This window comes from Babylonia areolata, chromosome 19 (assembly GCF_041734735.1).
Source record: "Babylonia areolata isolate BAREFJ2019XMU chromosome 19, ASM4173473v1, whole genome shotgun sequence".
Classification (NCBI taxonomy): Eukaryota; Metazoa; Mollusca; class Gastropoda; order Neogastropoda; family Buccinidae; genus Babylonia; species Babylonia areolata.
The window spans coordinates 11,710,132-11,722,338 of record NC_134894.1 but is presented as its reverse complement, the minus strand read 5'-3'; the positions used below and the strand labels follow the sequence as shown (position 1 = coordinate 11,722,338).

Below are 12,207 nucleotides of genomic sequence, written 5' to 3'. Positions count from 1 at the left end.
TTCATGTAAGTGACTCACATGATGCTTCACCTGTCAATGTTTATAACAACTGATGTAAATATTATTGTCAGGATCAGAAAGAACTGTATCTCAGAATAGTTTAATACTTAGCAGGAAGTGAAAAATGACTTTCAAGCAATGATACAAAAAAAACTTGTGAAAAAAAAGAGGACTTGTGTCCCTTTCCTACTTGTTTGCACTTAGATGAAAGGTTGAAAAACCATTCTGAAAATTCAGGATTACCTAGAGAGCACAATTTGTTTACCACTGAATTGCTTTTTCTTTTTTGAAGGCATTTTAAAATAAACTGTGAAATTTTCAGTGAATAAATTTTTAAATTAAAATCCTGGTATTCCCATTTCTTGAACAAGCTTGCTCCAGGTAATATTGATTAAACTAGTCACTCACTCAGAAAGCAAGAATGAATGGCAACAGAGATTCGTACTCACCATTAAAGACACGAAGAATTGCTTCACAGACAAACTTGTACTGACTCTGAAACAGAAAACAGGAATCACTGAACACGTGAACCACACATGACAACTAATACTTCCGCACAAATGTCATGAACTATGCATGGCAACCAATACTGCTGCACAAATAACGTCATGAACTATGCATGGCAACCAATACTTCTGCACAACTAATGTCATGAACTATGCACCCAATACTTCTGCACAACTAATGTCATGAACTATGCATGGCAACCAATACTTCTTCACAACTAATGTCATGAACTATGCATGGCAACCAATACTGCTGCACAAATAACATCATGAACTATGCATGACAACCAATACTGCTGCACAAATAACATCATGAACTATGCATGACAACCAATACTGCTGCACAAATAACATCATGAACTGTGCATGACAACCAATACTTCTGCACAACTTATGTCATGAACTATGCATTCTTCAGTTTTTGTTCCCCTTTATATGGGATAAAACAATTTATGAAACAAAACAAAAACAAACCCCCAAAAAACTGGTGATGTTTGTGATGCTAAAGAATCCTGCTCCATAAAAATAAACACCTTGCTGACATGAAAATGGTCAGACAATACAGTCAAACATGCACGCTTTAAGTTGTAATATTCACTCGTAATTTCCATTTAATAAGAACACAGCAATGTTTTCCCATCGAAGTTGGTGAACTGCTGAAAACAAACGGCAGACCTGTGTCAGAAGTACAGTACTCTGGCACTGCCCAAGGCTGCACGAAGGGGAGAGGTACTCACAGAAGTCTGTATAAGCATGGCGCGCTGGTCACGCATCTGTCGCACAATGCCCAGGGGGAACACGGGCTGGTTGGCTTCAATCAGGTACATGGCCGTCTCCATGGTGATCAGCACACCTGTCCGCCCAATGCCCGCACTGACGGAAAAAAAAAAAAAAGGTGTGAATCAATGAATGAATATGAATGGATTATATTATCAATATCAAACAAAAATAAAGAGAAGTAACTCTCTCCATTTCAAAAGGTGCACAACTTCAAGTCAATGCTACTTATGTTACCAGTTCAGCAAGCACACAGGCAAACAAAAGGTACGCTGAAACAAACCCAGACACTTCCTCAAAAAGCAAAGTTCCGGACCTGTCCTTATACCAGTTGTCTTTTTTTACATGTGCATATAGCAGAAATGACAGAAAAAAAATGTACAAACACAAATCAGCTTTAATTCAAAACTGGCAAAGCCTTTTTATTTTGAATATGCTACACAGAAGATTATCAATAATATAAAAATAAATAATGAAGTAAAAGCCATGTCAAAGCTAACTCATTCATAGATACACCCCCCCGCCCCCAGCCCCAACCACCCCTCAACACACAAAATGTGGCAATTAGGACTTGGAATAATTTTAACACATTAATATACCACTTTCAAACCCTCCTGAAGCACTTTACAATATCAGTCAGACCCAAAGCACAAAACCACACACACACACACACAGCAACACATCCACACACACACACACACACACACACAGAGCAACACACGCAAACATGTCTCGCATGAGATGACAAACCAAGGCCCCATCTGCAGCATGCACTAAGTGCACATGAAATAACCCACAGCAACAACAGGGCTGTCCCTGGCAAAATTCAGCAGAAAAACCCTCTTTGATAGTGAAACAAATACACTTGCAGACAGACGGACAGACAGACAGAAAAAAAAAATTAAAGAAGAAAATATGGAAGGCACTTGCACTCCGGCAATATCCCTGAGCATGTTGCCACAAAGCATGTGCCACCCATATTTGTGTGTGTGTGTGTGTGTGTGTGTGTGTGTGTGTGTGTGTGTGAAATCTGCTGCGACAAAAAAATATACCACACAATACAATATAATGCAACACAGAACAGTACAGTATAGTACAGTCAACACAACACATCACAACAAAATACAATACACACACAGAGCTGAGTACGTTTGTGTTTGTGTGTGTGAAATCTGCGGTTACAAAAAAATATACAATAAAATACTTTACAATACAATACAATACAATGCAGTACAATATAACGCAGTACAGTACAGAATAGTATGGTACAGTATAGTACAGTACAGTACAGTACAGTACAACACAATACAATACACACACAGAGCCGAGTATGTTTGTGTTTGTGTGTGAGTGAAATCTGTTGTGACAAAAAATATACAATAAATTACATTACATTACAGTACAACATAATGCAATGCAATTCAATACAATACAATACAATACAATACAATAGAATACAGCACAGCACAGTACAGTACAGCACAGTACAGTACAAAACAGCACAGAGTCCAGTCCACACACACCTGCAATGCACAACTGTGGGCTCCACCACCCCTGCCCGTGCCTGCCGCACTTTGATGACAAACTCCAGGAAGTCGCTGGGGTCGTCCGGCACCCCGTGGTCGGGCCAGGCGATGTACTGCATGTGGCGGATGTGCCGCTCCTCGCTGGTGCCCACGTGGGTCAGGTTGAAGTCGCGGAAGGCGAAGGAGGGCGTCTCCTCCTCCTTGACGCAGGTGATCTGCAGGGCCCCAAAGTCCTCCGTCTCGTAGAGCTGCGGCCAGTACTGGTGGCACTTGACCCGTCCCCGCTCCACCTTGGTGGTCAGCATCACCACCAGTGACGACTGCTGCTCCCACACCATCTGCACAGCGTAATCATGGATCAATAAATAATGTTCACTACCCCCTTTTCTCCTTATATGTAGTATTATCTTTATTTATTCGTAAGGGGGGGGCGGGGTGTGTGTGTGTGTGGGGGGGGGGGGGAGACAATGAATGCATGTGACTGCTTAACACCTTGTACATGTGAACTGAATAAACACAAGTTTAAAAAAAAAAAGAATATATATATAAGTAAATAAAAAACCTTCAGAGATGCCAACCCCCTGTCAAAGTGTTTGTAGGGACAATCAGGAAATATGGTAGGAACATTCTGAATTTGGTAAGAACGCTCGGGACTACAGTTAAGCTGACTGGTCCGCTCAATGCTGTTTCAATGTAAACACGCATGCAATCAGCTGAGCATCATCACATGAGACCAAAGTTAGTAGTGACTGCCCTAGCCTCGTGATTGATAGGTCTAGAGCTTCTGGGTAATGTTACGACAGGAAAGCAAGTGACCATGCTGTGTAGTCGAAAATGAACTCATCAGAACAATTCTGACGTTGGTGTAATGTCAGAAAAATAACGACTGAGCGTAACAATATACAGCAAAATCGTAACAGTTGGCATCTCTGAGCATCTTTTCTTTCTTACACGTTTTTTGCAATTTTGGGGGGTAAGTGGAAGAGAGAAATTACGTGGAACCAAGCAGGCTATACTCCAGTGAAAATGCAAGTACTGGCAGGTCTGGACAAGGGAGTAAGGTGCTGGTGCCATAGCTGCCAGAATCAAAGCCTTACCTGCCAGAAGTCAGTGCAGGTGTTGGGGAGAGGGCCTTGAGCAGCGATGTAGCGGTTGATGATGCCAGAGCCAGGGATCTCCATCTGCAACAAACACCACAATCAGTCCTCCCACTGCCACCATCACAAGGCTGGTGTGCTAAACATAATGCCTCTCTTCGCTCAGCATCACAGGGTTCCCACAGATGTGACCAAACAAAATTCCTCTTTTTTCCAGACCAGACTGAACAATTTCTTTACCAAACACAAAGCAAAACTGAACTAAGAATTTGTCTGCTACACCAGTGAGGGAAGAGATTGGTGGATATCTCGTTGCTGTTCTATTCTCATCACTTTTTGTTTGTTTTTTAAATGCTGCTCTTTGTTGAGTGGTACTAGTCATGGGTTTCATTAAAATCCCATGATTTTTTCAGATCCTGAAGGGCAAAATATATTTGTCCAAGACATTTCCAGTGCTGGAAATGGTTCTCTCACATTTCCAAGACTTTTCCAGACTTGTGTGACTTAGAAAGAACCCTGCTATCGTCAACACAAACTACATAACATCCACTCAAGATGGAGCAAAGTATGTAATCATCAGCTAATACAGCTGGTGAATGAGTATGCTCCCTTTTGTACAAGCAGGCACTGCCATGAAAGCAGTCTCATCCATGCATCTCCCTGCCCTCAGCATACACTTCTCTCCCCTTACACTGATTTTTTCTTTCTTCTTCTTTGCTGTCAATTTATTTGCAATGTATCAGTGGCATCACTCCAAAGCCACTCATTTCATGTTAACTTTTACTATGCTTCAATGAATATACCTGTCCAGAATATAGATTTCTCTGCATATGGCAACAATCAACCATCATTTCTGTGTCAAATTTTCGCAGATTTCAGGAGTATTTTTGAAAGATGAAGCTTAAATGTTAAGCATGCAATGTGTCACAAGGAAGGCAAGTTTAATTTCATCAGATATGTCCGTTCAGCCACTGCAAAAGCATATAAAAACTATCGACAGTTACATAAGACTAAAGATCAGGTAAGAAATCCAAATAAATGTAATGATATTGTAAACTTCTTACCACCCCCAAAAGAGGTGCTTTACTGGTTATTATTTGTTATTTCATCATTTTTTACTTCACAACTATTCAAAGCTTATTTTTTAATATACATTTTCATGATAAACGTTAACAATCAAAACATGTGCTTTCTATTGTGTATTTAACTGCACAACACAACATAAAAACAATTATTCTAACCTGTTTATGCTCAGTCTTGTCTCTCATTGAGTGCATAACAAAAATATGTGTTGTTAAAACAAGACCACAACTTTATACCAAATGACATAATGAACACTCACATTTACATAGTTGGCATTCACATAGTCCCCACCGCCATTGTTTTTCAGTATCACTCTTGTTTGGTCATCTGCAAACAAAAGATGGTAGTGAGAATGTTGAATTGTCATGTGCACAGAACAGTACCAAAGCATTGCAATTTTCACATTTTCTAACTGCTGTTACACAATGCAATCAAACAATCAAACAACTGCATTAAACTGGAGACAGAAAGACTGTTATATCCTAACCTGATATGCTTTGTATGTCAGTGAAGTTCATATTTCTTCTTCTGTGTTCAAGGGATTCTACTCCCATTATGAAACATTTCTTCCAGTGGGCTTTTTTGATGAGTAACCTTTCCTATTTTCAGAGGTGGCTGCATATGCTGGGTATGTACACCTAAGTTTTCATAACCCACATGGATTGCAGGATGACTTCAACCATTCACACTGATCATCAGCTGTTTCAAGCAGCGAGCATTCTTCCCATGACCCCAGAGAGAGAGAGAGAGAAAAAAAAAGAGAGTGATAATACGTACATGGGGAAATGTCCCTGTATCTGTTCTTGTTGATGTTGGCATCCAGCCTGGCCACGTTTGCAGTCAGCCCCGGCTTTTTCCTGTACAGTTGCTGCAACACACAACACACACACATACAGGGTCATGTGAAGACTTTTTCCTGTACAGTTGCTGCAACACACAACACACACACACATACAGGGTTATGCCAAGGATATCACACTGTTCACTGTGAAGACTTTTTCTGCACAGCTGCTGCAACACACAACACACACACACACACACACACACACACACACACACACACACACACACACACACACAGCGTCATGCCAAGGATATCACACTGTTCACTGTGAAGACTTTTTCTGCACAGTTGCTGCAACACACACACACACACACACAAACACAGAGCGTCATGCCAAGGACATCACACTGTTCACTGTGAAGACTTTTTCTGCACAGTTGCTGCAACACACAACACACACACACATATACAGGGTCTTGCCAAGGATACCACACTGTTCACTGTGAAGATTTTTTCTGCACAGTTGCTGCAACACATAACACACACACACATACACACACAGGGTATTGCCAAGGACATTACACTGTTCACTGTGAAGACTTTTTCAGCACAGTTGCTGCAACACACAACACACACACACACATATGTATACAGGGTCATGCCAAGGGTACAACACTGTTCACTGTGAAGACTTTTTCTGCACAGCTGCTGCAACACACACACACACACACACACACACACACAGTGTCATGCCAAGGATATTGCACTGTTCACTGTGAAGACTGCTGACAAGTCTCTGACACACCAAGCCAGTGTGTGTGTTACTTCCCTACATTCCTTGCCTGCCTTTGTTCATATGAAAGCCATTACACACACTGGCCTGTCACTTGTTGTGAATTACATCACGTGCTGCAAATGTGTCGATACACATCATTACAGACCAGTTATATCTGCCTCAAACTTGACCAGTGTAGGACTGGGTAGTAAATTTGATAATTGATCTTAACATTTTGGACACCACTTTCCAGAGGGTTTTCACATGATTTTCTAAACTGATTTTTCCTATTTCTCAAAACAACTCATGTGCGTGTGCGCACACACACACACACACACACACACAAAAAAGAAAAAAAAGAAAAAAGCTGATCAAGAAAAAAAAAGCATTTCAAGTCACAAATGTATTTGTATTTGTATTGTTTTTTTTATCACAACAGATTTCTCTGTGTGAAATTCAGGCTGCTCTCCCCAGGGAGAGCACGTCGCTACACTACAGCGCCACCCATTTTTTTGGTATTTTTTCCTGCATGCAGTTTTATTTGTTTTTCCTATCAATGTGGATTTTTCTACAGAATATGCCAGGAACAACCCTTTCGTTGCTGTGGGTTCTTTTACGTGCACTAAGTGCATGCTGCACACGGGACCTCGGTTTATCGTCTCATCCGAATGACTAGCGTCCAGACCACCACTCAAGGTCTAGTGGAGGGGGAGAAAATATTGGCGGCTGAACCGTGATTCGAACCAGCGCGCTCAGATTCTCTCACTTCCTAGGCGGACGTGTTACCTCTAGGCCATCACTCCACAGACTCAACGTAACCATCTACAACATCATCTCTGCTTTCGTTCATCCAAAGCATGGTGTAATGCACTGACAATAAGTCAGCTGCACTGTGAAAATGCAAACACACTGAACAAGGAATTGAACTGTCTGATCTGCTGATGCATAATACGGACATAAAACATTAATATTTAAACAGTTGCAACTGAGAAGCTATTCTTGTCAATGTGTATGGCACAGACACATATGTAATCACTTTATTGCCCAGCAAAAATAACAAAACACAAGGATTTTTTTTTTCCTTTTTTTTCTTTAAAATTTTTAGCATGTACATTTATCCAGACTGCTGCACAACCATACATTCACCAACAGAAAGAGTGCACGTTCCTGCCAACTACTGCTCCAATATCACACACATCCTGTGATCCAGGTGCACCATAAATTAGCACTATAGCACAAATTGTAGTTAAAAAACCAGATTATATATCATAATACATTAAAAGAATAAGCACGAAATTAAATAAACAAATTTTAAGATAACTTATGAATGATAGACAGTCATGTCCGACTATGACCATCAGAACAGCAGAGGAGGTAAATGCTGTCGACTAATCTGGGCTAGAATTTGATTATAGTGGAGTGTGTCTTGCCCCACTCTCTCGGCCAAGAGGGTTTTAGTACAGTCAGCGGTGGGACCATATATAGTAAGTGTATAAACCACAAAGAGAGAGCGGGGCAGGGCAGGGCAGGGCAGGGCAGGGGAGGGGAGTGGAGGGGGTGACGCTGACCTCGAACTGGGCAATGGCTGCCCCACTCTCCAGACCCTCCTGCAGCAGCACCAAGGAGGACTCCAGGGTGTTGGCCGAGGAGGAGGAGCTGGCAATCTGGTGGGTCTCCGGGATGTAGGTGAAGTCTGGCTCGTCACCTGTGTCCTCTCCCATGTACACTGTGGTGGGCAGTGCAAGAGCATGAGAGCCAAGTGAAAAACAAAGCAGAACATTGTGTGCGAAAGGATGGTAGCCAATTGGCAAACTGACAGTACACTGTGTGCAAAAGGACGATACCCAAACTGACAAAAAACATAGCATACTGTGTGCAACAGAATAATACCCAAGTGAAAAAGAAAAAAGTAACGCGAGATCCTGGTATGCTTGCAAAATACTGATGACTTTCTCACCTGCATGAGACCATGTATTGTTCAACAACCTTCACATACACACACCTACAAGCAAAATGACTCGCCTAACTTAATCAAAATTATAACAAAAAAGTAAAACACAACTTAGAAAATCCACATCTCTCTCTCTCTTTCTCTCTGTATCTCTGTGCCAGAAAACATAATGTTGCATCCACAGCAAAACCGCCCTCCTAATCCCACACCACAACTGGGGGACTGTATTGTGTGGGATACTAAAGAGGGTTCTTCTCATAGATGTAACCCAACAAAATTCCATACTTTTTCCAAACCAGACTGATCGTTTTCCATACCAAGCAATGCCAAACTGAATCAAAAATTTGTATGTGACAACATTGACAAAACAGACTGGTTGATATCCCCTTATCAATGTTCAATTTCCATTATCTTTTTGTTCTTTGAATTGTTTATTTATTTATCTCTTTTCTGTATAATGCTGAAAGCTCCTTGTTGTATGGTACTGTACAAGAGTTGTATCAAAATTCAGAGACTTTTCCAAGCACTGGAAGGCAAAACATTACTTTTCCAGCTACGGTTGTTGTTGTTTCTTTTTTTCAGGACTTTTCCAGACTTCCCTAACTCTGTGCAAACCCAGAGTAAAGGGAAACCACTCACCATTAGGACGGACAATGAGGACCAGTTCTCCCGAATGGGTCTCTCTGGAGGCCTTGATGAACATAACCACCTGTCCAACACACAATGTTCCACTTGACAAACATGTGGCGAAAAAGCACATCTGTCAAAAGATAGTACACACAAATGATACACAGTTAGACATGTGCATGTTTCTGTTTCTTTCCACACACACACACACACACACACGTTTCTGTTTCTTTCCACACACACACACACGCACGCGCGCACACACACACACCAAAAAAACAACAACAAACAAATCTCTCTCTCACACACACACATAATCTCATACTGAAAACAGTTTGCAGCATAAGTAATGATACAAAATTCTCTTTGATACACTCATATACACAACTAATTCCAATTTGAGCGAAATTAGTAATCAAAGAAGTCATAATCACATGAACAGAGACTATCAGCTTTACTACACGCTGTTAGCTAATACAGTCGGATCTCGTTTCCTAAAACATCCTCTGAATGCAAAATGCTTGAGTCTGTTTTAGAGTTCTCTGGGTTTCTTTTGGTCTTGGATTCACTTGCTCAAATAAACATTTTGATTGTGGCAGGACCCATATATAAATACTCGACTTCTCAGGATACCTCACGTCAGAAGTAAGACCTATGGACACAGATCATTTTCTTTTCAATCGCCAAAGACGTGGAACAAGCTCCCTGATAACCTCTGTCATTCTGATTCCCTCGCATCTTTTAAATCTCGTCTCAAAACTCACCTTTTCCCTCAGCAATAAGTTCAATTGTGGCAGGTCCACTTCCTTTTCATTAGCTGTGCTTGACTATGTGTGTATACATATGTATGTGTACATAACTACATGCATGTATATGAATGTGTATTGTGTGTGCGTGTGTTTATGTAAGTTTGTGCCTGCCTATGTGTGCGTATGTGTTAGGGTAGCTGTTAGATACACATGTATGTTAAAATGTATGTATGCAGTGTGTGTGTGTGCGTGTGTGTGTGTGTGTATGTGTGTGTAGTCACATTTGGTGTGTGTATGTAACATATATATAATGTTTTATGTTCACGAAAGCGTTTTTGTAAAGCACCTGGAGCAGATTTCTGGATAGTGTGCTATATAAGTATCCATTATTATTATTATTATTATTATTATTATAAGTGAAATCACACTGTGACAGGGCCTGCAAAGAGCTCTTACCCAACAGAACAGACTTCCATCCAAACAGGACTCAACCACTTGAACAACAGCGCAACCTTCACAGAACCAAGACCCAAGCACTGAACAACTTGATCTTAAAGATGAAGATTTTTTTTTTTTTAAACTCAAAAAACTGTAGGTTGTATCATAAGGCTAACTCAAAGGAGTGTCAGCTTTTCAAACAGCAGGTTCTTCTTCAGGGACAGTGTTACTGGAAATGACATCTCAAGGCGAGTACATGCTTACTGTTATTTGTGTATCTATCAGAGTGGATTTCTTTTTACATCATTTTGTCAGAGGACAACACTCTCATTGCCATGGGTTCTTCTTTTTCAGTGCACCAGTGCCCGTTGCACATGGGACCACAGTTCATCAACTCATCCAAAAGACTAGACACTGTTTGACTGGAAAGTCAAACTTGGGAGAAAGGGCAAGAGCGGGATTTGAACCCACACCCTCACAGACTCTCTGTACTGGAAGCTGAGCCTCTTAACCATTTTGCCCACCTTGCTCCTGAAACAGCTCTAACCCAACAGAATAGACTTCCACCTGAACACCCACCTGTTCATGGGTGTGCTGGGAGACATCCCGGCCGTTGATGAAGAGCACCTGGTCGCCCTCGTTGAGGCGAGGGATGGCCAGGTCAGCAGGGGTCTCTGGGGCCACACGGGACACGATGATGGGCATGCCTTGGTCTGCACCTCCCTGTGTCACCACACACATGACAGGCTTTGTGTACAATACTATATAACACAACACAATATAATTCTATTACAGTACAGTACAGCACGGTACAATACAGTATCTCTTTATCAATCCCTCATACGGGAATTTTCATACCTTCTCCTACATATCATTATTAACTTTCATACCTTCTCCTACATATCATTATTCACTTAAAAACACAATGATAAGAATAAAGAAGCACAAACTCACACATCTTCTATAAACTGTACAGAGAGCATAAAAATTTATCTATCTTTCATGAAACACACACACATGCTCATGCACACTTCTGTATCACACAGCGCTCAGCATTCAGAACTAAGTTCATATACTGTTACAACACACAGAGCTTTTGGTTACACTACATTCACAACTTGACTCATTTTCTGCTTGTCATTCTTGGGGCATTTCACCAGGACTGTGATGCTGAACATGTCTTGGTCTGTTCCCCACCCCACCCCAGCATACAGATTATTTTTTCCAGCCGCTGGGTTTATGACTGAATCATATTGTAGTAATCATGTTGTTGTTGTTTTTTTTGTTTTGTTTTTGTTTTTTGTTGTTATTTTTGTTGTTGTTGCTATTGTTTATCCATATGTAATTTTACTGTGTTGCTACACATATTACTACTAGCAGTGTTTCAGACTTCCAGTCAAAGAATCTTATCTTTCAAGCACATACCACACACTAAACTGTAAACACATAATGTATTACACACATACAAACTCATACATGAACGAACACATGCACACATACAACGCCCCCCACCCCCACCCCCCACACACACACTCGCGCGCACACACACACACACACACCTGCACACACACCTGCACACACACATACACACACACACACATACAAACACACCTTAACATTGAAACCAAAGCGGCCATGGTCGTCTGGCTTCATCCGGATGGTAACCAGACTATGTCCGTCAGAGACACAGTTCCCATTCGTCTGCAACACACACAAACACACCATTCGTTAAAAAAGCCAACAAAATGAAATTAATTAGTCGATCAAAACATGCCAATCAGCATGATAATCTGTGATCACACCATGACACACATATAGAAAGACAAACACATGGAAACACACACACACACACACACACACACACACACACACACAGCAACATAATGTTAGTCTG

At 41.2% G+C, this 12,207-nt stretch overlaps 1 protein-coding gene across 7 annotated transcripts in view; it reads right to left on the bottom strand.

Annotated features, from left to right (window-relative positions):
* LOC143293449 (tyrosine-protein phosphatase non-receptor type 4-like) overlaps positions 1 to 12,207 on the bottom strand; it is a 138,004-nt gene that overhangs the window by 9,320 nt on the left and 116,477 nt on the right. For all 7 annotated transcript variants that reach the window (XM_076604320.1, XM_076604313.1, XM_076604318.1 and 4 more), the window contains 10 exons: positions 11,925 to 12,014; positions 10,893 to 11,036; positions 9,139 to 9,208; positions 8,117 to 8,274; positions 5,767 to 5,857; positions 5,249 to 5,316; positions 3,907 to 3,990; positions 2,807 to 3,147; positions 1,244 to 1,379; positions 450 to 495 (listed from right to left, as the gene is read on the bottom strand). In XM_076604320.1, the coding sequence (XP_076460435.1) occupies positions 450 to 495; positions 1,244 to 1,379; positions 2,807 to 3,147; positions 3,907 to 3,990; positions 5,249 to 5,316; positions 5,767 to 5,857; positions 8,117 to 8,274; positions 9,139 to 9,208; positions 10,893 to 11,036; positions 11,925 to 12,014 (1,228 nt within the window). The remainder of the gene's footprint in view (positions 1 to 449; positions 496 to 1,243; positions 1,380 to 2,806; positions 3,148 to 3,906; positions 3,991 to 5,248; positions 5,317 to 5,766; positions 5,858 to 8,116; positions 8,275 to 9,138; positions 9,209 to 10,892; positions 11,037 to 11,924; positions 12,015 to 12,207) is intronic.